The 24,334-nt window shown below is 38.3% G+C and overlaps 1 protein-coding gene across 3 annotated transcripts in view; it reads left to right on the top strand.

Moving 5' to 3' along the window:
• The first annotated feature begins 4,381 nt into the window (after window positions 1–4,381).
• Window positions 4,382–24,334, top strand: part of Nbn (nibrin) — a 35,847-nt gene continuing 15,894 nt past the window's right edge. Inside the window, exons 1-9 of one of the 3 annotated variants that reach the window (XM_090339039.1) lie at window positions 4,410–4,493; window positions 6,320–6,416; window positions 8,015–8,148; window positions 9,554–9,702; window positions 10,410–10,569; window positions 13,263–13,366; window positions 17,832–17,949; window positions 18,493–18,686; window positions 21,805–21,902. In XM_090339039.1, coding sequence (XP_090195165.1) covers window positions 9,629–9,702; window positions 10,410–10,569; window positions 13,263–13,366; window positions 17,832–17,949; window positions 18,493–18,686; window positions 21,805–21,902 — 748 coding nt within the window. In that variant the 5' untranslated portion in view covers window positions 4,410–4,493; window positions 6,320–6,416; window positions 8,015–8,148; window positions 9,554–9,628. Of the gene's footprint in view, window positions 4,494–6,319; window positions 6,417–8,014; window positions 8,149–9,553; window positions 9,703–10,409; window positions 10,570–13,262; window positions 13,367–17,831; window positions 17,950–18,492; window positions 18,687–21,804; window positions 21,903–24,334 lie in introns of all 3 variants that reach the window. The other 2 variants (XM_090339038.1, XM_090339040.1) reach the window with 2 other exon arrangements.

The raw sequence follows: 24,334 nt of genomic DNA, 5'->3' as shown, positions 1-24,334 counted from the left end.
GCTACAAAAAAGAGCAAGGATGAGATATGGGTTTAAATTTTAAAAGAACTTTGTTTTGAAGAATATGATCAGAAACTGTAAGGACATTTTTGGCATCAATTTCTGCGATGTTATGACATGATATTCTTAGCAGGCAGGCAAAGGATAACAAAATTTAAGGAACTGTACAAAGGTGTAAAATACTCACCAGTGTTATGATTTTTTTCTTAAAAGTAGAAAAAAGAACTGATGAATTTGGGTCTGTAACTGATTTTACAGCTTATACGTTTATATTAGCTTCATATTTTCAAAGACAGATTTCAAATGAGAGCCTCTGCAGAATGGTTGTAGGTTTGCTAGGATCTGTAGATAACTGAGCTATAGCTGAGAGTAAGAACTAAAAGATATTAAAGGCAGTTTTATGAACTACATTTAGTGTGAAAATAAGCAGCAGTACATTTTTAAAATCAGTCCATGGATATTGATGTCTGGCCTGGGTAGAAAGGAAAATAGAGACTAGTAAACACTTTGGCATTTTTCTACACTTTAATTAACATAGAACAGACAGTTGAAAACCATCTCTCCTTGGGGAACAAGGACAGGAGATTTGTAAGATTTCTGTTAAATATTGTTCAGGAAATGTTCCTGAAAAGCCTCTAGTGTACCCCTTATACATCTTTTATTTTTCATTTAAGTAGGCTGAGATTTTGCAGATTGGGATGATTTTACTCCTTCGGCAGCTCCTAGACCATTCCATTGGGCCTTTGCTGCCCTGAGCAAAGCACTATCAACAAGCAGTCAGTTTGAACTTGATACTCTGAACGCCTTAGACATCTTGAGGAAACTACGAAAACCAGTTTATTACTATCTACTGAAGTTGCTGCCTTGACATCAGCTTGAATCAGATTTTCTCCCAGCACAAACCTAGATAACCTTGCAACCAACCATTTCCACAAACAACAGAGGAAGAGTGCTTCTCTTTGTGGTCCAGCAGAAGGTCTGTAGTGCAAACACAGATCTTCATTTGAACAAATGGATTTCCATGACTGGTACAGACACCCTTGGCACCCCTACTCTAAGTCTTCTGGGCATCTTTCTGACCCATGTTTCAACAGCAGGTTCAATAAAAGTCTATGGTAAATAGCCAGTCACCAGTGATCCATGTCTATAATCCTGTCTACTCAGGAGGCTGAAATCTAAGGACCAAAATTCAAAACCAGGCCAGGAGGGAAAGTCTATGAGACCCTTATCTCCAGTGAACCACCAAGAAGCCAGAAGGACAACTGTGGCTCAAATGGCAGAGACTTGAGAAGAAGAAAAAAAACTCAGGCCTTTAGTTCAAGCCTTAGGACTGGAACAGAAATAAAACAACAACAACAACAAAACTTTCATCATCTGAGAAGTCTTCTTTTTGTTACATCATTAGTAGAGTGTCTGGGTTGGAAATAATAAGAAATGCCAATTGTGGAGGCAGGCAGGAGCAGCAGCAAAGCAGCAGACACCAATGCAGCAAGTGCTAGTTGACAAGCTCTCTTCCCTGCTATTAGCAAGAGTTATCAGCAGAAGAAGTACTGAAACAGACCATAGCTAGTCAGGGCTGCTTGCTTTAGCAGGAGTATTGATAGCCAACTGGGCATCCCATGGTATCAGGAACTAATTAAAGCAGCAGGCACAGGGCTTGCCTCTGTAACCAATCCATGCCACAGCAGTGGGTGTGACAAAAGATGGTGAAGCAAAAGCAGGAGCAAGAACAAAATTGGTATTTATGGAATATGAAAGCTGTAACTGTTGCCTTCTGTGGGCCAGCAAAATGCCTGGGTCCCCAATGTTGCTGGTCCCCAAACCAATGCTGCTGTTCCAGATGTCAAAAATCCCCCAAGGCCCTGACTTCAAGAGAGGAGGATGGAAGTGACAACACTAGAATGAGGATAGAATCTGTCATTTCTTGGTGTTGTCTATCTATCCCTATAACTCCTTAGGATTACAAAAACCCACTAAAGGCTAAGAAAAACTGGGAGAGTTCACCTATTCACAATTCTATCTGGCAAGAGCAGAAGGACCCTAGTCAACTGTGCCGGGGCCAGCCGGCAGCAAACCAGGGTTCGCAGATTGGGGTTCCTGAAATAGGGGGCAAGGACTAGGAAAAAATAGAAGAGAGACAGACACACCGGGTGCGGGATGTCTGCAGTCCAGGTAAAGACTGCCCCGTTTATTTTCCACTCCTGCTTCTTCCCTTCTTGAGACCCAGGGAACTTCCAGGTGTTACATTCATATGGTAAATCTCAGGTCATTTAAACAGAATAAGGCCAGAAAACAATAAGACAATAAAGCCATTGTCTGATGCAAATCAAGGTACAGTTTGATTCCACTCTGGCTCCCAACACAACTGGTTTGTGATAACAGGTCTGTTATTGTCAGGGAAAAAGGAGAAGGCACAGGACTTCAATTTTTCTTTATCATTCATCACTGCTCGCTCGCTCTCTCTCTCTCTCTCTCTCTCTCTCTCTCTCTCTCTCTCTCTCTCTCTCTCTCTCTCTCTCTCTGCCTCATAACCAGAGAATAAACAGGGATAAGTTAAAATATAACCCAGTGGGAAAAGCCTGGGCCTGCTTATGTAAGGTAGTGAGTGACCTTTTCCCTCAAAAAAGTACAGGACCTAGCCAACATGAACTGGCAGGAACAAGGACAATACATAAGGGACGAGGCCTGGGGACACAGGGCAAGAGGTGAAAGGAAAATAAATTTGGATGGGGGAAGAATTTAGTGAATTGAAAACATTTTCCAGGGCTTGAGGATTTAACATCCTGGCAAGGGACCCTGAGAAACATTGCTGTCATTCTTCTATGATGATTTTTAGATACTAAAAAAAAAAAGTGTCAAAGCCACACTAAAAGAAGATACGACAATCGCACATGGTAGTTGTAGGAAATGCACACGGAAGTGGGTGTACTAGAGTTTTCTACCATGTACAGCTGCAAACTCTAAAGTTCTCATTTGAATCCTCCTGAATCTTTTTTTTTTTTTGCCAGTCCTGGGCTTGAGCTCAGGGGCTGAGCACTGTCCTTGGACTTTCTCAAGGCTAGAGCTCTACCACCTGAGCCTCAGCACCACTTCCGCCTTTTTCGTATGTATGTGGTACCAAGGACTCGAACCCGGGTCTTCGTGTATGCCAGGGATGCACCTTAACCACTCGGCCAAACTCCGGGCCCCCTTCCTGAATCTTAAAATGACATTAATTTCCACATGAGAAGGGCAACACTATCACTGAAGAGGAAAGAGCTCTTTTCATAGATCATAACTGATGATAAAAGTATTAAGTAGATTAAGTAGTAGCTGCTTAACCACCAGAAAGGCACAATTATCCTAGTGAATGGCAAGATTTGAGTGACAGCCAGAGTTACAAACCAGAGAAGTTTTAAAGGCACTTAAAACAGCCCTAAGTGAAAAAATAAAACATAGTCAATGGGATATATTCCATCTACAGAATGAAAAGGCATCATGGTATCAGGAACATCAGGCAGAAGGCAGTAATCAAAATAAAAATTCGATATGAGAAGTGCGCAGCGATGTCTTTGGGATTGCTGGATTATTGAGGGGACAGGTGAATACGAAAAGAGACTGTTCAGTACTTAGCGTGTAGTTAGAAGAAAATGGAACCTGACAACACAGGCCAGAAGTTGATTCAAACTTGGAAAAAGAGATGGCTTGGGGGGTGAAATGCTTTATCTTCACTGTTAACTACACTGTAAACAATTATGATTGTCTTCACTGTTGCTACCAAGAAATGACTGCCCTTTAAGTCACTGTAAATTCATGCAACTATATAACTGACCAGATTTCAATGTGTTTAATTTGAAACTTACATTGCTTTGGAGTTGTCAACTACCTTCGAGTCACAATTACAGAAAATGGTTGATGTACTGGTGTTTCAGGTGCCTTACTATTTGAACCCAGCATTTTTTTTCTTCTTCTTCTTGGTTTATTTTATGTTTCAGGTAGGGTCGGGTCTGGCCTTTTTTTTTTTTTTTGCTTGGGGCCAAGTGGGGTTCAATCCTACCTATGACCTCCAGTATAGCTGGGATGAACAGCCCCAGATCTCCACACTCCGTTATACGGATTGGGAGAGCGGACGCTCCGTAATTATTTGTCAGGCTGGCCTGAAACTTAAGATCCTTTCCGGGCTCTGCTTACTACGCGCCGGCGGGACGGCAGGCGGTGGCCATGGAGCCTGGCTGGCAGAAGGTGATCGCGCATCCCTGGAATCTCTAACGCATCCTCCCTATCCTTTGGGCGCCGCACACGGAGGGGCGAGCTGCGCGAGCTCCTTCCCTTCCGCCAGGTGGCGCTCCGCTCACGGCCCAGTTGACTAGGGACTCGCCCGCTGTCCGGAGCGCGCATGTCCCGGAGCTGGGCGTTGTGGGACCGCGCCCGGCCGACAGCCGGAATCCCGCGGCTGCGTCCCCAAGGCGCCGGAACCATGTGGAAGCTGCTCCGGGCCGCGGACCCGGCCCCGGGTAAGGGAGGAAAGGAGCGGGGATGGGGAGGAGGGGGTTGAGAGCCGCTAAGTGCGACAAAGCTCGCCCGTCGGGCGACGCTTCCGGTCCGTTCCCGCCGCGTTCCGACGCCGCCTCGGTTCCCGCCGGGAGCGTCTGGAGAGCGGGACGCCGAAGCTGCCGACCTGGGGTCGGAGGGCCCCGTGATGGCGGGTCGGCGTGAAGCCGGGCTGCCCCAGCGGGGCGCGTGAGCACGGGGTCCCCTCAGGGTGGACCCTCTCGGGCTCCGGCGGCGGCGGCGGCGGCGTCCCCTTTGGTGGGAGGTTTCCGCCGCGGTCGGCCTGGTGACGTTCTGAGCCCCGCGGCCGGTCAGGTGACTTCCGGAGCCCGGCACGCGCGGCCCCGGTGACTTCCGGAGCCGCCGGCCGGTGGTTCACCTCGCCGCGCCGCGGGTCGGCGGACGCTCGCCTCGGCCCCTCCACCTGGTTCTCAGAAAAGCGGAAAGAGTTGATTCCCCCCCCCACCCCCCTTTTCGTGCAATTCTAGCAGTGGAAGATGGTTCTCAGTTGAATGCCTCCTGGTGTGATCAGTAGATCAAAGTTAAACCTGGAATTAATGGCAGAGGGGGCAAAAAAAGAAGAAGAAAAAGCCAAGAAAAGTTCACATTGACTGGCAGTCAGCTGAACTGGCCGTAAAGAAATACAAAGATGTTAAAAATCTATATTCAAAAAAAAAAGACCCTTATTTCTCATCTCTTTTGTTGTCCCTTGGTTATTTTCATATTGTTACAGTATCTTACCTTGTTATCTGGTATATTGTATATACGTTTGATTATTTGAAATAGGAAAGGGAAGGGGGGAAGGGAAATGGGGACAAAAACAGGAGAAGGGGTATCAATGTGTGTGAAGTAATGCTCATTCTGTCTGGTGAATATAACTGTCACCCTTCGGTTACAATTTAAAAAGTAATAAAAAATAAATAAAAATACAGACATCGCTGTGGCCTGAGCACTGCAAATTGGGTGGGCAAGCAGAATTGAGTTCAAGGAAGGATGCAGAGGGTGAATCTCTTCCCGAAGGTTTCTCTAGGTACATTAAAACCTCCTTGGCCAGGCTTTTACCAGCTAATCAGATCATCTAATAAAAAGTATACCTAGCTAGTGTTGTGGTGTACACGTGTAATCATAGCCCTTTGGAGTCTAAAGCAGGAAGATTCAGAGTTCTAGTCCAGCTTGGGGTACATAAGGAGACATTGTCTCAAACAAAACCAAACAAAACAAAATTGGGGTGGGAAGGAAGAGAGGAGACAGCCTTCAAAACAAATATAGCAGAGTTTGAAGGAAATGACTCATCGTTTGAGTATCACTAAACTAGTAGAAGTTCAGCAAGCTCCCCTGATTACCCCGGCCTGAGAGTATTGATAGTATTTCTAGAAAGAAAAAGGAGGTGACATTCTGAAATAATTTGATTGGCTTGTAACAAGCTGAGGACCCCCAGGGAACAGACCAGGGACTCAAAATCGAATCTTGATTGTGAGATAATTCATTAGTAGCATAAAGGAATTTATCAATAAACTGTCCAGGAGTACTCCAAGGCATTGGAAACCCAGAAGCAGCCAGAATAACAACACATGGGGGATGCTGGGGAGAGGAGGCCATACATTTAATGGAATCTTTACAACTTTCCTATATTATGCAAGCTAAGCAGAATGTACAAGCATAATACAAAATAAAATATCTGATTGTCAGCAAGGTGCCAGGCTCATTTCTCAAAACTGGCTGCTCACAAACTATATCCAGTACTTGTTTTTCTTAGTTTTTTTTTTTTTTTCTCATGTTTGCCTGGCAGTTTCTTACCATGGCTTCCCAGCACTGTCATGGCTCCTCCCCTGCTGAGTGTTTCATTTCAGTTCCATTTCAGCAGTTGCTCTGTGCATGAATTTAAGGTCAGTTTGGGGAACATAGTAAGACTTTATCTCATAAACAAAACAAAAGTAATCTGACAGATTGTACTTTGAACTGTTTAGAAAGATCTCAGGAGTCCATTCCTTTGCTGCTGGTCAAGTTTATTTGCCCTGTTCATCCTGTTCTAGTAATAGCGCCCCAGGCCTCTAGAACAAGCTCTGCAAGTTGCCATGTACATGATGCTTTTCCAACAATTCATGACTTCCAACTTTAAGAAAAATGGATAGCCAATCCAAGATTTTAAAACTAACTCTTAAGATTACAGTTCCCCCAAATATATTCTGGCATCTGAACTGAATTTATCTGTGTTTAATTTTGGTCCACTATCATCCCTTTTTTCTGTAGGTCTGTGAATGCACCTACCCTCCTTTCATCATTGGCTGAAACTCTAACAACTGAGCCACATCTCCCACCCCTATCTTTCACTGAAGTTTTATTGCATATTTTGCTATTAGGGCAAGTTCTTATAATTGTTGAATACAATCAGTCTTGAGTACCTCTACAGATTTTCTCAATGATGATTTTCCCCCTTGGTGCTTCTTGGGTTTGAAGGCCAGTCTTGAAACTTGCTAGGCAGGTGCTGTTACTACAGAGTCATACCATCATACCTGAGCCCTAATACTCACTGCTTATTTTTGAGATAGAGTCTTGTTTCCTGCCTGGGCACAAGCTGTCTACATTAGACTTCTTTTTTTTTTTCCTTTGGCTAGTCCTGGGGCTTGAACTCAGGCCCTGAGCACTGTTCTTGGGCTTTCTCAAGGCTAACACTTGAGCCACAGCGACACTTCTGGCTTTTCCTATCAAGGAATCAAACGCTGGTCTTCGTGCATGCCAAGCAAGCACTCTACCATTAGGCCAGACTCCCGGCCCCTAGACTTTTTTTGTGGATAGGAAAACAGAAACATCCTCTATGTCCAACTCTTTGTTGAAAGGCCTCTCCAACCCAGAACAGACTGGCCTTGAACTTTAGTGTTCGCAATTTCTACCCCCCCAAGTAGTTGTGATTACAGACATGACTATCTGGCACCCAGCTTCCAACAAACCTTTAATCCACTAATCATGTTCCAAAATAGTATTATAATTTTGTTTAGTAATACATTAAATGTATAAGGTAATTTGGGAGAGAACTGGCTCCCTTTATTTTTTCCCCTTAGAAAAAGGATTTTTTTGGGGGGGCGGGTGATTGGGTCATGGGGCTTGAACTGTCCCTGAGCTCTTCAGCTCAAGACTACTGCCCTACCCATGAGCCACAGCCCCACTTCCTGTTTTCTAGTGATTAATTGGAGATAAAAGTCTCATGTTCTTTGGTACTCAGGCTGGCTTTAAATCTTGATCCTCAGTCTCAGCCTCCTGAGTAGCTAGGATTACAGGAGTGAGCCACCCGGCAAAAAGAATCTTTTTAATCTCTTTAATCTTTTTTATACTTCAATGAGGCATTAGTAAATAATACCTTAGTACACATATAGTTGCTTAATGTTTACACAGCTAAATATTTTTGAAAAAAAGTCATACATATTCTGTACATATACATGCATGTGTTTGTTTTGTACTTATTTTTTTATATTTTGCTTTCTCTTAGGAGAACCATACAGACTTTTGACTGGTGTTGAGTACATTGTTGGAAGGAAAAACTGTTCTATTCTAATTGAAGATGATCAGTCAATCAGTCGAAATCATGCTGTGTTAACAGCTAACTTTGCTGTAACTAACTTGGTATGTACTGACTATTAGCCTGTAGTGAGGGGGATTGAAATCAAATAAGTTCATTTTCATATTTGAGAAAATTCATAGGATCTTTTATTTTATAAAGCTGCTTAGTTTCTTTTTTTAATGTTAACAAAATTAAATCCCCATAATTGGTACTGGGAGTGTGGCCCAGTGGTAGACCACTTGCTTATTGCAAAACAAAAAAGAGTAACAACAAAACTCATACATAATTGGCAGTTGATTAGTGGTTACCTATTTTAAATTTAAGGTTTGTTTCAATATTTTACACTTTTTTTTTTTTTTTAGCAATTTAGATACTCAGGAATGGGCATGTGTGTATTTACTTAAAACAAACATTTTGTGTTCACTCTGTGTACCTACAATGGAATACCTAAGATAAACAGCATAATGGAGGAAAGATTTGTTTTAGTTCATGGTTTCCATCCATGATTACTTTGCTGCATTAAGTTTGGCCTGTGGTAGCACAGTATATCACGCAGGAACACTTTGAAGAGGAGGCTGCTCACGTCAAGGCAGAGAAAGGAAAGGGACCCAGATCTCAGAATCAAGGGCACAACCCCAGTGACCTAACTTCCTTCCCCTAGTCCCTACCACTTAGACTTCATGACTTCCCATAGCACACCTGCTAACCACTCAACCTTTAAAATATGGATGTTTGAGGGAAACCAGATCCATGCTGCAGCACAGTTGTTGTATGTCATTTCATTGTGCGAGGTCTGGAAAAGGTGTAGTGACTGGAATTACATGACTCCTGCTCTAAAGAGTTACTTGACTATTACCCCTACAATAAAATACAAAAAAAATTTTTTTAAATAGTTATGTGCCTGTGTGGTCATAGGCATTTCCCATATAAGTTTTACAATGAGAATTACTATGTTTTATTAAGAAAAAATTACTTATACCATTATCATATGTACTATATAATGTAATAAAAGTGATAGAACATGTATTTGTGCTCTTGCTTTGTGCATTGTTAGCTTTGTTATGCATTGTTTACTGAAATTCCTTCCCAAAAAAGTAAGACTGTTAGTTACTGTAACCTGGAAGCCCTAGCCTTTAATTCTATACTTTCATTGCACCAATTTTTACTATTTGATTTGGGTAATGTAAATTTTTCCAGGGGATGAAACTGATATATTTATGTATGAAGCTGTACCAAACCCCATCATACCTGAAGAAAACCCCCACTAGCTTAGAAAATGTGTGTTCTGAAAAATGTAATCCTCACTAGTAAGGAAATTACCTTTAGGTACTATTAATTGCGAGTTAAATGTTCTTTATCTGAAAGCAACAAAAGCAAGGACAATCCTATAGTTCTCTTTTGCCTGTTCAGAAAGTTGTTCATTTGAAATGTTTTCCTCTGTAAATAATTTGTTAATCTTTTTTTCAGAGTCAAACAGATGAAATTCCTGTATTAACAATAAAAGATAATTCCAAGTATGGTACATTTGTTAATGAGGAAAAAATGCAGAATGGTCTTTCCCAAACGTTAAAGACAGGAGATAGAGTTACCTTTGGAGTGTTTGAAAGTAAATTCAGGTAAGAAGAGTTTTTTTCATCTATACGTTTTTTATTTTTTAATAAATAATATTGCAGAGTACACCCAAGGTTTTGTACTTGCTAGGGTATGAAGTTATTAAATCTGTATTAAAATGAACAGCTTTATTTCACAGCAGTCACATTTTCCAGGGAAATAATATATATGAACAGTGAGCTGAAAGCAATATAATTTATTTCCTTCTTAGCACAGGATGGAATCTAGTGTCCATATGTATCTAATACATTGGTGACTTATAAGGAAAGAGAAAAGTTTGTATGGACCCTGTTTTTTCTTGTTCTTGGTTTTTTATTTTGTTTGTTTGTCCTGGGGCTTGAACTCAAGGCCTGGGCACTCGCCTTGAGCACTTTTACTCAAGGCTAGAGTTCTGCCACTTGAGCCACAACATCACTTCTGGCTTTTTCTGTGTATGTGGTATCGAGGAATCAAATGCAGGGCTTCATGTATGCTGGGCAAAAGTCTACCACTAGGCTATACTCACAGCCTAGACCCTCAGTTTCAAGAGAGTTCAATTGCTTGTTAACATTTGTCAATCCTTGTTCTTCATTGTATCTAAAGACTTGGGAAATGATCATTTCGTGGATTAAAAAGTACATATAATTTAAGATCCACTGTGTGTTATGAACATAATGTTTCAAAGTATAGATACAACAATATAACCATATATATAACTTATTTTCATTTACAGAGTAGAATATGAGCCTTTGGTTGTGTGCTCTTCTTGTTTAGATATCTCTGGGAAGACTGCTTTAAATCGAGCTACATTGCAACTTGGAGGTCTTACTGTAAACAACTGGACAGAAGAATGCACTCACCTTGTCATGGTATCAGTTAAAGTCACCATTAAAGTAAGTGGATCTTTATATGTGAAAAGAAGTTCTGTAAACTTAAGCATGCTTACCCACTATACAACCTGAAAATTTTTGTTGTGAAGCTATGAGAATTACTAGTTATAGATTATATGTATCTCTTGCTTTTATTTTATACTCAAATGACTTCTCTGATAATCTGTTGATTATGTGTGACAAGCAGATTAGATTTCAGGTTTTGATTAGACATTTTCCAAAAAGGCATATTCTTTTTACCATGATGTTTATTACAGTGTATAATTCATGTTTCTTTCCAAAAACAAGGGGACTAGTGATTAACTGCCTGTTAATCTTCAAAGTTAACCTCTCATGTCTTTTCTAGTCTTCCTCTAGTTACTGATACTATCTCATAATTCCACCATGTTCTCTTATTTAGTACTTACTTGGTTTAAGCCCCAATCTTAAAATTCTTACAGTTTAATATTACCTTAGTGAATCTTCACAACTTAGATATGTATAGATTTGCCCCTATACATGATGCTGATTATACATTAAAAACAGTGGTACAGCCAATGTGCCAGTGGCTCACACCTCTAATCCTAGCTATTTAGGGGTCTGAGATCCACAGATGATCAAAGTTTGAAGCCAGCCCGGGCAGAAAAGTTTGCAACACTCCAACTTCAAAATCAATAACAAAAATCTAGTATGGTTCTGTGGCTCAAGTGGCAGAATCCCACATAAAGCAAGGGCTAGGCTAAGAGTTAAAACCCTAGTACTAGCAAAACAACAACAACAAAAATGAGTGCTATATTTTGGTGGTATGTATTTAATCAGCAGTTTATAGGTATATGGGATTGTTTTATGTTAACGGTTGTATAGCAATGATTCAAACATCCTTCAGCATTTAATATAATTAATTAAATTCAAATGTATGTCTTCTCAGGAGGCATATAAAGGCTTACTGCTTGAATAGAAGCTCAAGTTAAATTTGTATCACACTGGAGTAATTTTTGATCAAGATTGTTTCCATCTTTGCAAGTTTATGATACTGGTTTTTATATATTCTGAATAATTTAGCCTCCATACACTAGATGCTGACAGACTCACAGCTAGAAAATTCACACATCTAAATGTGAAAAATATCAGTATTTTTCAGGCTTTTTCAATATTTTTTAATATTTTCTAACTTTTTCAATATTATCAATCACGTGCTCCAAAAGAAATCCTTCTTCTTATATTTTTATTAATTTTCCAGAATTATCAGATAACTTATGATTTTAAAATATTTGAATGTTAGAGCTTATAGGGACAAAATGAGACATGGGAAGGTGAAGTCATTTTCAGTCACATATATTCTGGCTAATGCTATCTACTAAAGTATTACACATTATTGCTTTATGCTTCAAATTAAGCCATTCACACCTGCTCTTTAGGTACACCCTAAATTTGCTTTCCACATTAAGATAGTAGTTATTGGGGACAGGAGTTTGGTCTTGTGGTAGAGTGCTTGCCTAATATGCACGAAGACCCGGGTTGATTCCTCCCTACCACATACATAGAAAAAAGCAGGAAGTGTTGCTGCGGCTCAAGTGGTAGAGCTCTAGCCTTGAGAAAGTCTAAGGATAGCAGTCAGGCCCCGAGCTCAAACTCAGGACTGGCAAAAATAAATAAATAAATAACAATAGTAGTTATTATTAAAAACATACTTATAAACTCTAGGTGGATGTTTCCAAGAATTTTTCCAAGTCTTTGTTCCCATTTTTGTTACATTTTCTAATCTTTTCGATTTTCTCATTTGAAGTTTATAGATTGTTTAAATATTAGTCTTAGCCGGGGCAGTAGCAGTGGCTCACGCCTGTAATCCTAGCTACCCAGGAGGCTGAGATCTGAGGATCAAGGTTCAAAGCCAGCCCAGGCACAAAAGAACCTGAGACTCTTATTTCCAATTAACTTCTAGAAAATGAGAAGTGGGGCTTGGCTCAAGGGTAGGGAAGTAGTCTTGAGTAGTACAGCTCAGGAACAATGCCCAGGCACAGGGGTAGGGCAGTAGCCTTAAGCTAAAGAGCTCAGGAACAGTGCCCAGGCCAAGTTCAAGTCCCATAACCAAAAAATAAAAAAGTAATCTTTTTTCTCCTTTATCTACATTACTCATATTGAGCATTTTTTAAAATCCAACCCTAGTTATTTTATTTAACTGAAGGAGCTTTTTATTCCATAGTCATAATCTTTTTGAAAGAAAATTAGGCTAAAAAGATTTCTTGTGTGTATTACTTAATATAATCTTCTCTAGAGCAGATATATTTCAGATTATGTTCCTCACTGCCATGACAAAATTTAAATATTTTAATGTTGCTACATTTGAAATGTAGTTTTAAATTAATTTATGTTTTTAGAAATTTATATTCTATAAAACGAAGTTTTTACATTGGCAGCATGATGGTGACTTCTTTAATTTGTGTTCATATAGTGATTTGTGTTTTACAATTAAGCAATGACCAAGTGTTCACTAGTATCTTATAGATTATACTTAGAGCTATGAAAAGAAAAATAGTATAGACTAGCATTTTTGTAGTTGGTTCTTTGGAGATCATGAAATTTGAACTTGGCATTTTGTCTGTTACCTAGGTACTATGTCACTTACTCATGTCCTTAGCCTTTTTCTAGTTTATACTTAAAATTTCCTTTAAAACTTTATAATGTATATGTATTAACATATGCTTTCTTCTTTTTAGACTATATGTGCACTTATTTGTGGATGTCCAATTGTGAAGCCAGAATATTTTACTGAATTTATCAAAGCAGTTCAGTCCAAGAAACAGCCTCCACAAATTGAAAGGTATATTAGGTGTTTCAAATATGATGTAACAAGAGAAGATATATAAAATCAGTAGTATTGGTTTTATTTAGATTAGTTACTCATTTATGGCTTTTTAAGGTCCAATTATACTATTCTAGTTCCTTATCATTAATGGCAGATTTTGTTAGCATGTATAAGAAAAGATTTTCTAAATTGTTGTTGAGTATTTTAGTCCATCAAACAATGTTAAATAATTGCTCATATTTAATGATTGCTGATATTTGATGTAAAACCTTGAAGGACAAAAAAGTGACATTGATGTATAGTCCAAATAATGCATATTCCATTGCCAGACCTCATTCAAGAGGATCTCCTAAAAATGTGTGGCAGATCAACACTGTAGAAGCCAAGGCTCACCTATTACAGCATTGTAGCTTAGGGTATAGAGCTTGTTTCTTCTAAGTTTCAATTATCTCATTTCAAAAATGAGACTTAAGTTGTTTGTGGTGGCTACACCTATAATCTCAGCACTTGGGAAGCTAATGTAAAAGCATCTGGAGTTCAAGGCCAGCTTGGGCTAAATGTGAGACTCTGTCTTAAAAAAAAAAAAAAAATGACTATCCAGGCACTAGTGGCTCACACTTGCAATCCTAGCTGCTCAGGAGGCTGAGATCTAAGGATTGTAGTTCAAAGCCAGCCATGGCAAGAAAGTGTGAGATCTTATCTTCAGTTAACCACCAGAAAGCCAGAAGTGGAGCTATGGCTCAAGTGGTAGAGCCCTAGACTAGCCTTGAGCTGGATTGCTCAGGGACAGTGCTCAGGCTGAGTTCAGAAGCCCCACAACTGACAAAAGACAAATGACTAATGAACTCATTACCAGCCTTATGTAACTGACGCCCCTCCATATATCACTTTTATAACAGCAATTTAAAATTGAAAAAAAGAACCTAAGGCTAATAACTGTTATAATATGTAATTCACAGTAGTTGTGCTTCCTTTATATTTAGTAAGACATTTAGATTTAGAAGCACTATATTTATATTCTGTTGGTGATAATTTGCCCTAGTATAAATGGTTGAGGAAGAAGATATCTGACTTTTTTTCCCCCAAATTGGTAAAGATTCTAAGGGGTTAATGGTGATTAGTTTTCATTAATTAGAGAAGAACTTCCTTACTTAAATATATGACAGAAGCCAAGCGCAGTAGCTCACATCCTAGCTACTGAGGGTGCTGAGATCTGAGAATCATGGTTCAAAGCCCGCCTGTGCACTAAAGAACAGGAGACTCTTATCTCCAATTTACTTCTAGAAAATAGGATGTAGGGCTGTGGTTCCAAGGGTAGGGTAGTAGCCTTGAGCTGAATAGCTCAGGGACAGCGCCCAGGCCCAGAGTTCAAGCTCCATGACCCCCCCACACACACACAGAAAAAAATACATGGCTGTGCACAAAGGAATAGGAAGGAATGGAAGGAGGAACAAAAATGGCATTGCCAGGCGCTCATACCTATAATCCCTGTTTGAAGCCAGATTAGGCAAAGAGACCATGAGACTCTTCTGTAAGTAATGACAATAAAATCAGGAGTGAAGCTCAAGTAGTCGAGTACTAGTCTCGACCAAAATAGCTCAAAGACAGAGCCCTGGCTCCAAGTTCAAACCCCAGGAGTAGCACAAAATTAAAACCAAAAAAGAAAAAAGCATGGCAGTGGATTATATTTTATGTTGTGTGACAGCTGACTTGTATTTGTCTACCGGACAATTTTGTGAGGAGGTTTGAAAAATTAAAATGTTTTAATTTTTAATCTCTTGTTAGCAGGCAGAAGCCATTTTGCTCAGTGTATCAATTTTGTTTTAAGAATATTTTATAATAAATGTCTGCTTTTAATATTAGCCAAAGGGTAGATTTTTCTTTTTGTAATTTCCATGTAGAAACTTTCTTGTGTTCACTTACCTAGTCAACAGATAATGGACTCTGATAAAAATACTCATATTTTAAAATGAAGTCGTAGACTCTTACAAGATTAGAAAAAGCATTGGTATCTCCCCAGGAAACCTCACTAAAATACTTCAGAATTTCTTAGTATATCAACAGAATCATTCTTCCTAGAGTCCTATTCATCCTCCTCACTGAGGATATCCATAAATCCAGTACATGACAACACTGGCTACAGATAATAAGGATCTGAAAAGTTTCTAACTACTGGTGATATATTTTTTTTAAGTTAGCTGCTGATTCCTCCTCTTTGTCAGGCCTTTAGGTCTGTTTAACTTGAGTTGACTTCTGATTTCTGACTATTAATATACATGACTGGGCACAGGTAGCTTATGCTTATAATTTTAGTTGCTCAGGAGACCGAGATCTAGATGATCAGAGTTTCCAGCCCATGCAGAAAAGTCTGCGAAACTTAGTCTCATGATGAGCAAAATGACCAGCAAAAATCAAGACGGGAGATATGGCTCAAGTACTAGAGCACCAGTTGAACAAGTAAACTAAGGGAAAACATGAGGTCCTAAATTCACACTCTGCCACTGCCAAAAATTCATGAGTGAAATGAAACATCTCTAGTAATGTTGAACGCTATTAGCCAGAAGTGTGTATTTCCTTGTCTCATATTTGATGGTGGCAATGGATAGTCCATTTTTATTATTGTAAGAGCCAGGTGTGGTGATATTCACCTGTAATACCAGCAGTTGGGAGGCTGAGATAAGAGGCTCACAAGTTGGAGGTTAAACTGACATGTATAATCCTATCTAATTAGGAGACTGTAAACAGGATTGAAGTTTGAAACCAGTCTGAGCAGAGAAGTTTGAGTCTATCTCCAGAAAGGATACTGGGTGATGCTGATCCTGTCATCTCAGAAATATAGAAAGTCTAAAATTAGGCCACACCTCATGTGAGAAACAAGATCCTATCCTAAAAATAACCAGGGGAAACAGGGCTCAACAACATTGTCCTAAAAGGCATATATCCTGAGTTCATGTCTTAGTATTGCCTTTAAAAATCAACTAGTAGTTGGAGTGAGGTACAAAACACAGACTAATTTTTACTGACTTGATTACTTCATTACCTCTTTTTTTAGTTATAAACAAGCATACTCGCTAGTCCTGGATTTAAATTAGGAAACTAGTATACAGTTTTTATCTAGTAAACTGTTAATCCTACTTACTTCATCTTTGCATTGTTATCACAAAATAGGATGAGAATTACAGTTGTGTAGACCTGACATATATGGTAGCTTTTATTAACTATCCTCAAAGTGAAGTCATTTTTTTATACTTCGTTTTAAGCGTGTTTAATCTTCTGTACTCTTAATAATAGAGGAAGTTTATTGTATAAAATATAAGGAAATGTTCTCTTCAAGAAAGGAAGGAGTTGTTTTTAGTGCTTACAAGTTTTGCATATTCTGAGGTGTTCTGTTACTTTTATAATTTTTCATTAGCATACATTTTAATATGAGGGGGTTCCAACATATTTTCTTAATATTATACTTTAACAGGGTCATCACCTTGATTATTTCGAACAACTGTTTTTTAGGAAGATGCGTTAGGAGAGTTCTCCATAGGTCTCATGCATTCACACCTATCTTGAAGATTATAAGAACCTTCAATGCAGTCCATTTCTCTGAGCTATATTTGCAGGGAGAAGTCTTTTTTTTTAAAATAGGGCTTGAACTCTGGGCCTGAGTGCTGTCCCTGAGCTCTTCAGTTCAAGGCTAGGAGTTCTACCACTTAGAGCCACAGCATCATTTCTGGTTTTCTGGTGGTTAATTGAAGATAAGAGTCTCATGGACTTTTGTGTCTGGGCTAACTTGGAACCTCGATCCTCTAATCTTAGCCTCCTCCTGAAAAGCTAGGATGACAGCCATTGGCACAAGGAAAAAGTCTTGAGAGGTGAAGTAGGTTCTCTCTCTAGGGGTCTCCCTTCTGGGACCAAGAGCAGGCTTATAGTATATACAGCTGGATACCATTGACAAGATTAGTGCTTCTTACTCCTGTTACGTGGACCATCATGCTCTTCTCTGTTGTCCCCATGGAACCTGGTAACAGACCAGCCACAAACAACTTTCCAATTTTAGATTTAATTTGTATATTATTTTAAGAAAATAAAGACCTGTTCTGCTATAAGATGCACCACCCATTACCATATTTCTAGAAAAAGTTATTTATATGCTTTGTTATTTTTTTCCCAATAAAGCCCTGACTCAAATGGTTTTATAAAAACAGGGGCCGTTTTATGAAAACAGGGCCTAGTGGTAGAGTGCTTGCGTAGCATGCATAAAGATCCGGGTTTGATTCCTCGGTATCACATACATAGAAAAAAGCCGGAAGTGGTGCTAAGGCTCAGGTGGTAGAACCCTAGCCTTGTGAAAGTCCAAAGACAGTGCTCAGGCCCTGAGATCAAGGACTGGCACACACGCAAAAAATGGTTTTATGAAAACAGTTTTTCTAGTATCAGATTAAAAAACATACAGAATAGAATATAATTAGACTATGCTTATTTTTTGCAGCTTTTATCCACATATTGATGAACCATCTATTGGAAGTAAGAATTTTGATCTGTCAAGACGACAGGAAAGAAAACATATATTCCAAGGGAAAACATTTGTATTTTTAGATGCCAAACAGGTAATGTATAAGCTTAAATTTTCTGGAGGAAAACATAATAACATATACACTATTAGTCTTACTGATACTTTTGCCATTTTATTTAGGGAATTTGTGTATCTAAGTTCAGAAGAAGAAAAATGTATACCAGTACCAGAACCCGACTAATAATTATGTATATGATTGTAGTTTTTCCTAATATAATTGGTCTAATAATTAAATTTATATCAGTAAAGAATGGGGGGAAGGGCTGAGAAAAGCCTGTAAGTCTAAACTTGTTCAGTCAGCAGACCTCTGTCAAATGTCATTGGTGTGCCTAGATTGTGAGGAGTCCATGAGTTTATGTTACCATGGAGAAATTCTGTGGGTTAGCCCATTAGAGGACCTGGAGGTGAGGTGGGATTGAGAACGTAGGGACTTCCTCAAAGTGTTCACTCAAAATGTAAAATCTATATCTATTGTAATTCTTACATTGAATTCCCATGTAGTGCATATGTATACAGAAAATCTATTATCCATTATGGATGTTCCATTTACGTTTCTAAATATTTCTTTTATTTTCAGCATAAGAAATTAAGTTCAGCAGTTGTTTTTGGTGGGGGAGAAACAAGGTTGGTCACAGAAGAAAATGAAGAAAAAGATAGTTTCTTTTCAGCTCCTGGAACTTGTGTTGTTGATATTGGAGTAACGAATACACAGATCTTAATTCCTGATTCGCAGAAAACATGGATTCATTCAATCATGAACATGCTCCAAAGGTACAAAATGATAGTTCAGAAGTAAAATATAACACAAATAGATTTTTATGTGCAACTTCTTAGGTTGTACTTCACTTGGTATACAGGTAGATAAAAGAATTATTAAAGGTTCTATCCTGTGAACTGATTGTAACTTGGTATGGTATATAATGAACTATCTTTAATCTTAACAGTTTCTTCTTTTTTGTTGCTTTAATTGAATTTATAGAATTTACCTGTCTAAATTAGTGAAAAAGCATGAAGTTTTTCTGCAGAGAATATTGTAGTTGAGGTTAAAATTTAATACCTAAAACATTTACTGAAATTGCCCAGAGCTGAAATTATTTGTTTGCCCTTTATTATTATTCACTAAAAATGCATGCATGCATGCATGCATGCAAAAAAGAAAATCTGTCCCTGTTACATGGACTGCTCTAAGAAAGTTGAAAAATAGTGTTTGGGGGTCAGGGGAAGACTATAGGGTTTGTTTGTTTTTAAGTTTCTTTACTGATGTTAATCGTAGTATCGGTAAAGTCAAATTCCAGAAGTAGCTGGGCATGGTAGCTCACACCTGTAATCCTAGCTACTCAGGAGGCTGAGATCTGAGGATCGCAGTTCAAAGCCAGCCTGGGGACTAAAGTCCATAATACTTATTTCCAATTAACTACTAGAAAACTGGAAGTGGTGCTGTGGCTCCAGGGATAGGACAGTAGTCTTGAGCTGAAGAGCTCAGGGACAATACCCAGGTCCAGAGTTCAAGCTCCACGACCAACACACATATACACACACACACAAAAAAAATCTTTAGTTGCAGAAATACTACCTTATAACTATGACAAAAAAAAATCCCCCCCAACTTTAAGGATTCTTAATATTAAACTTAGTTATCATTTCTTTATTATCTCCTCACCTTACCCTTTTCCATGCCAGCTTGCATGGTTTATGATATAGTGTCATCATTGAATGATGCACGCATTTGTTTTGTTTACAGGCGAATTAGGGTTTTCTTGTGGTATTAGAATTTGAACATAAAACTTTGTACTTTAAGCAGGCACTTCTATCACTTGAGCAGTCTCTAGGATTTCTTGCTCTGTTTTTGAGAAAGGATCTTGCTTTTGGGGCAGCCAGCCTAGACTCTAATAGCTGTTTCTCTTTAGCATATTTCTAGGAATAGAACTACAGGATCATAGGTTATATGCAGTATCAGTCTACTTACTATTTTACATTCCAGTCATCATAGGTTATATGCAGTATCAGTCTACTTACTGTTTTACATTCCAGTCAGTATGCATGAACTAAGTAGATGGGCAGTATTTTCTTGGTGTGGTCACACATTTTTTTTTTTTTTTGACATCTGCTGCTTACGCATACTTACTGTATCTCATTGCAGATATCTGTTTTCCTGATCACCAGAGATACTAAACACTTCATCACATGTTGGTTGAATATTCTTTTGTGAAATACCTGCCATATGTCCTGCCTAGGTTTCTATTGAGATGATTGTGTCTAGGAGAAAAAAATTAAAGTTCTTAGTAGTTAATAGGGCTTCATCTTTACTGTCAGATGCTCTACTGCAAAGCTTTACTCAGAGCCCCAATTTTCCCCCCACAGATTTCCTTGGTATTATATCCATTTGTATTTTTACTTCTTCTTTTGTTTTTCTCAGTTCATATGTCAACATGTTTTTCCATTGCTTCAGGATAAATACCCAGGGGTAACATTGCTGGGCAATTACATACTATATATTCATTTCGATTCATAGTGGTTTTCTGTATTTTCTTCATGTTAATCTTGTTTTATTTCACTTACACACATTGCAAAATCTATTACGTTATAACTTACCTTAGCAGTATGTTAAAAAGTGAAAGCCCTTAATTTTAATGTAGTAAACATTAATATCCTTTAAATTAATATTATTATTATTGTCAGTCATAGGGCTTGAACTCTAGGCCTAGGCGCTGTGCTCTACTATTTTGAGCCATTGTGCCACTTCTCATTTTCTGGTGGTTAATTTGAGAGAAGAATTTCATGGACTTTAGTGCCTAGGCCAGCTTTGAACTACGATCCTCATATCTCAGCCTCTTGAGTAGCTAGGATTACAGGCATGAAGTTTACTTTTAATATATCTGAGTCTGACTATATCATGCGAAGGTTCACACATGTATGCCTTGTTTTAGCATTTTTCTATTCCATAAATCAGTCTGTCTCGTGGCTCCAGCATATTTACTACATTCTCTTAATTACCCTCTCATTTTAAGTCCTCAACTGGTAGGATAGGGCTCTTCCTGTGTACCTAAGAAGAATCCTGGGAATTTTTTGAAAATAATCATCTTTTCAGAAATTTGTTGGATTTTGTACTAAGAATTCCATTGAATCTGCAAGTCAGCTTTAAGAAAATTGATTTACATAATTTTAACAGTTTCTATTTATCAGTGTAGAATCTTTCAACTTATATATAGATCTGTTGTCTTGGTTAGTTTTGCTGTCTTACCAAGCTATTAGTGTTTTTTTTTTTTTTTAAACATTTTTTGCCAGTCCTGGGCCTTGAGCTCAAGGCCTGAGCATTGTCCTTGGGCTTTCTCAAGGCTAGAACTCTACCACTTGTGCCATAGCACCACTTCTGGCTTTTTTCTATGTATGTGGTACCAAAGAATTGAACCCAGGCCTTCGTGCATGGTAGGCAAGCACTCTACCAGTAAGCCAAACTCCCGGCCCAGTGTTACCTTTTTAAAATGATAGAATGGGGGCCAGGAGTTTGGCCTCCTGATAAAGGGCTTGCCTAGCATGCATGAAGCCCTGAGTTCAATTCCTCCATACACATACACAGAAAAAGCCACAAGTGGTGCTGTGGCTCAAGTGGTCAAGCACTAGCCTTGAGAAAGCCCAAAGACAGTGCTCAGGTCTTGAGTTCAAGCCCCAGGACTGGCAAAAAAAAAAAAATCTATACCTTTAATTTTAGCTCCTTATGATACAGATAAAGTTAACTGAGTTACTTGTACTGTCTATTTCAAATTCTGCCCATATTATAAAATACATAACTATATAATTTTGGAGGAAAAAAATAGGTTGATTCAATTTGATCATTTTCAGGAAAGTTGTTTTAGTATATTACCATATTTAAACTGTTTTATTCTAATAGGCAGGGTCTAAGACCCATTCCTGAAGCAGAAATTGGATTGGCAGTTATTTTCATGACTACCAAGAGTTACTGTAATCCTCAGGGCCAACCCAGCACAGGTAAGGAAACAGTATTTATTTATTTTGTTTTTGCCATTTATTTTTTTATTTTTTTCCATCTATTTTTTATTGTAATTACTAGAAGGGTTACATTATATTCACCAGATAGAAGGTGCATTACTTCACATGCATTGATACTCTTTCTCATGTCTTAGTCCCCATTCCCTCACCCCACCCCTACCCCTCATCTTGTTTTCCCTCCTTCCCTATCCAATTTCAAATAACTAAATACACATATATACAGTATATCAGATAATACTTCTTGCCTTATTGCTCTGGCTAGGAATTCTAATATCTCATATGAGATAACCAAGGGACAGCAAAAGAGATGAGAGATAACATTCCTCAGTATAATAAAGGCTGTATATGACAAATCCACAGCTAGCATTATACTTAATGGCAAAAAAAAAACTAAAGCCATTCCCTCTAAAATCAGGAACGAGACAAGGATCCCACTCTCTCCACTCCTCTTTAGCATAGTATTAGAATTCCTAGCCAGAGCAATAAGGCAAGAAGCAAGCATAAAGGGGATCCAAATAGGGAAAGAGGAAGTGAAACTTTCCCTCTTTGCAGATGACATGATTCTATATTTAAAGAACCCTATAGATTCCACTCCCAAGCTACTTGAGCTGATTCAAAACTTTGGCAAGGTAGTAGGGTATAAAACTAACCCTCAAAAATCAACTGCCTTCCTATATGCCAACAAGGAGAAGAACGAGGCAACAATCAGGAAAGCAACTCCTTTTGCAATAGCCTCAAAGAAAATAAAGTACCTAGGAATTAACTTAAGATTGTAAAGGAACTTTTTGATGAAAACTTTAAAACCCTGAAAAAGGAAACTAAAGCAGAACTGAGGAAATGGAAAAACCTCCCATGCTCCTGGATTGGAAGAATTAACATCGTGAAGATGGCAATATTGCCAAGGGCTATCTACAAATTCAACGCAATACCCATCAATATCCCAGTGTCATTCTTTAAAGAAATAGAAGAGGCAATCCAAAATTTCATATGGAATAATAAAAGACCCCGTATAGCAAAAGCAATTCTTAGCAGAAAGAACAGCGCAGGAGGAATTTAAATACCAAACTTTAGACTCTATTACAGAGCTATAATTATCAAAACAGCTTGGTACTGGCACAAAAACAGGTCTGAAGACCAATGGAACAGAACTGAGGACCGAGATATTAACCCACAGGAAACAGTATTTATATTGATTCTCTAGCATCTTTATTTATTTGCACTGATGATAGATTGTATGTACTGTACTATTACATTTGCCAGGACTGACCATAACTGTTTTCCTTTAAAACTCAGCTATTTATTCATTCACTCATTTAATAAACATTTTTACCATGTATGGAGCACTGTAGTAGGTATTGAAGATTCAATAATGAATAAACAGGATCCTTATTTTTATACACTTTGTATTCTAAAAGTCAAGATGAAGACAGTGAATGAACAGATTAATATGCATAAGTTCATTTAGGGCCATACAAAAAGGCTAATCAAGATGATGAGCTGACAACTGTAGATAAACTTTCCACTGCAATTCATAGTACAACTTCTTATACATATTTAGGTGAATTATATGGGTCCCAAGTCATGGAACTTAGTTTTATGACAATTAGTTTCATGAAAACAGTGAATATACGTCTCTTTCTCTTCTTCCCTGCCCCTCTTTCATTGCTCTTTTCATGTTCAGGCATTTGTGAATTTTTTTATTCAATAAATATTTGTTGAGCATTTGTTAAATACTTGTAATCATGCTAAACAACTAGGAGTAATGAGATGAGCAGATAATACTGAATTCCTGTACTCACTACTGTCCTGTAGTAAGGAGAACATTATTGTCAGCAAACCATTATTCTGGATCATTGGGTTGATAAATGCTTTTTTTCCCATGATTATATAGTGTTATGTCTGCTAACTTTTGTGCTAGCTAAAATGAATTCTAGAGATATTTAAGGAAATACCAGTGTACCTTTGAGGAAATCATGTAGGACTGTAACAAAGACAATGAAGCAAAAGATAAATATTTGAGTTTGGAGTTAGTAATATTTACTGAGGACCTTTTGTATTATTAGGATATAACAAATTAAGTTATAGATGCTTAGTAAGTATCAACATTTACAATTTTTTTTAGCTGAGAATTAGCCCTGGCTCTCTATTTTTTATTATTATAAAATAATGCTTTTTGCAGTGGCAATATAGAAATAAAGAAGGCTTATTCTCTAGATTCTAATCTACTAAAGAAAGGTAGCAAGGAAATGATGAATGTAAACTGGAAACACTGACACAGTGCTTACTGCACCGCAAGTAGTTTTTCTAAATATTATCCATGTATCAGTTTATTTTGTCTACAAAATGCCTTTATGAGAATGGTGTTACAATAATCCTCACTTTGTATGTGGCAAAATTAAGACATGGCCGAG

Source organism: Megascapheus bottae, chromosome 9 (genome assembly GCF_031878675.1).
Source record: "Megascapheus bottae isolate mThoBot1 chromosome 9, mThoBot2.hap1, whole genome shotgun sequence".
Taxonomy (NCBI): domain Eukaryota; kingdom Metazoa; phylum Chordata; class Mammalia; order Rodentia; family Geomyidae; genus Megascapheus; species Megascapheus bottae.
This window is presented reverse-complemented; position numbering and strand designations above follow the sequence as displayed.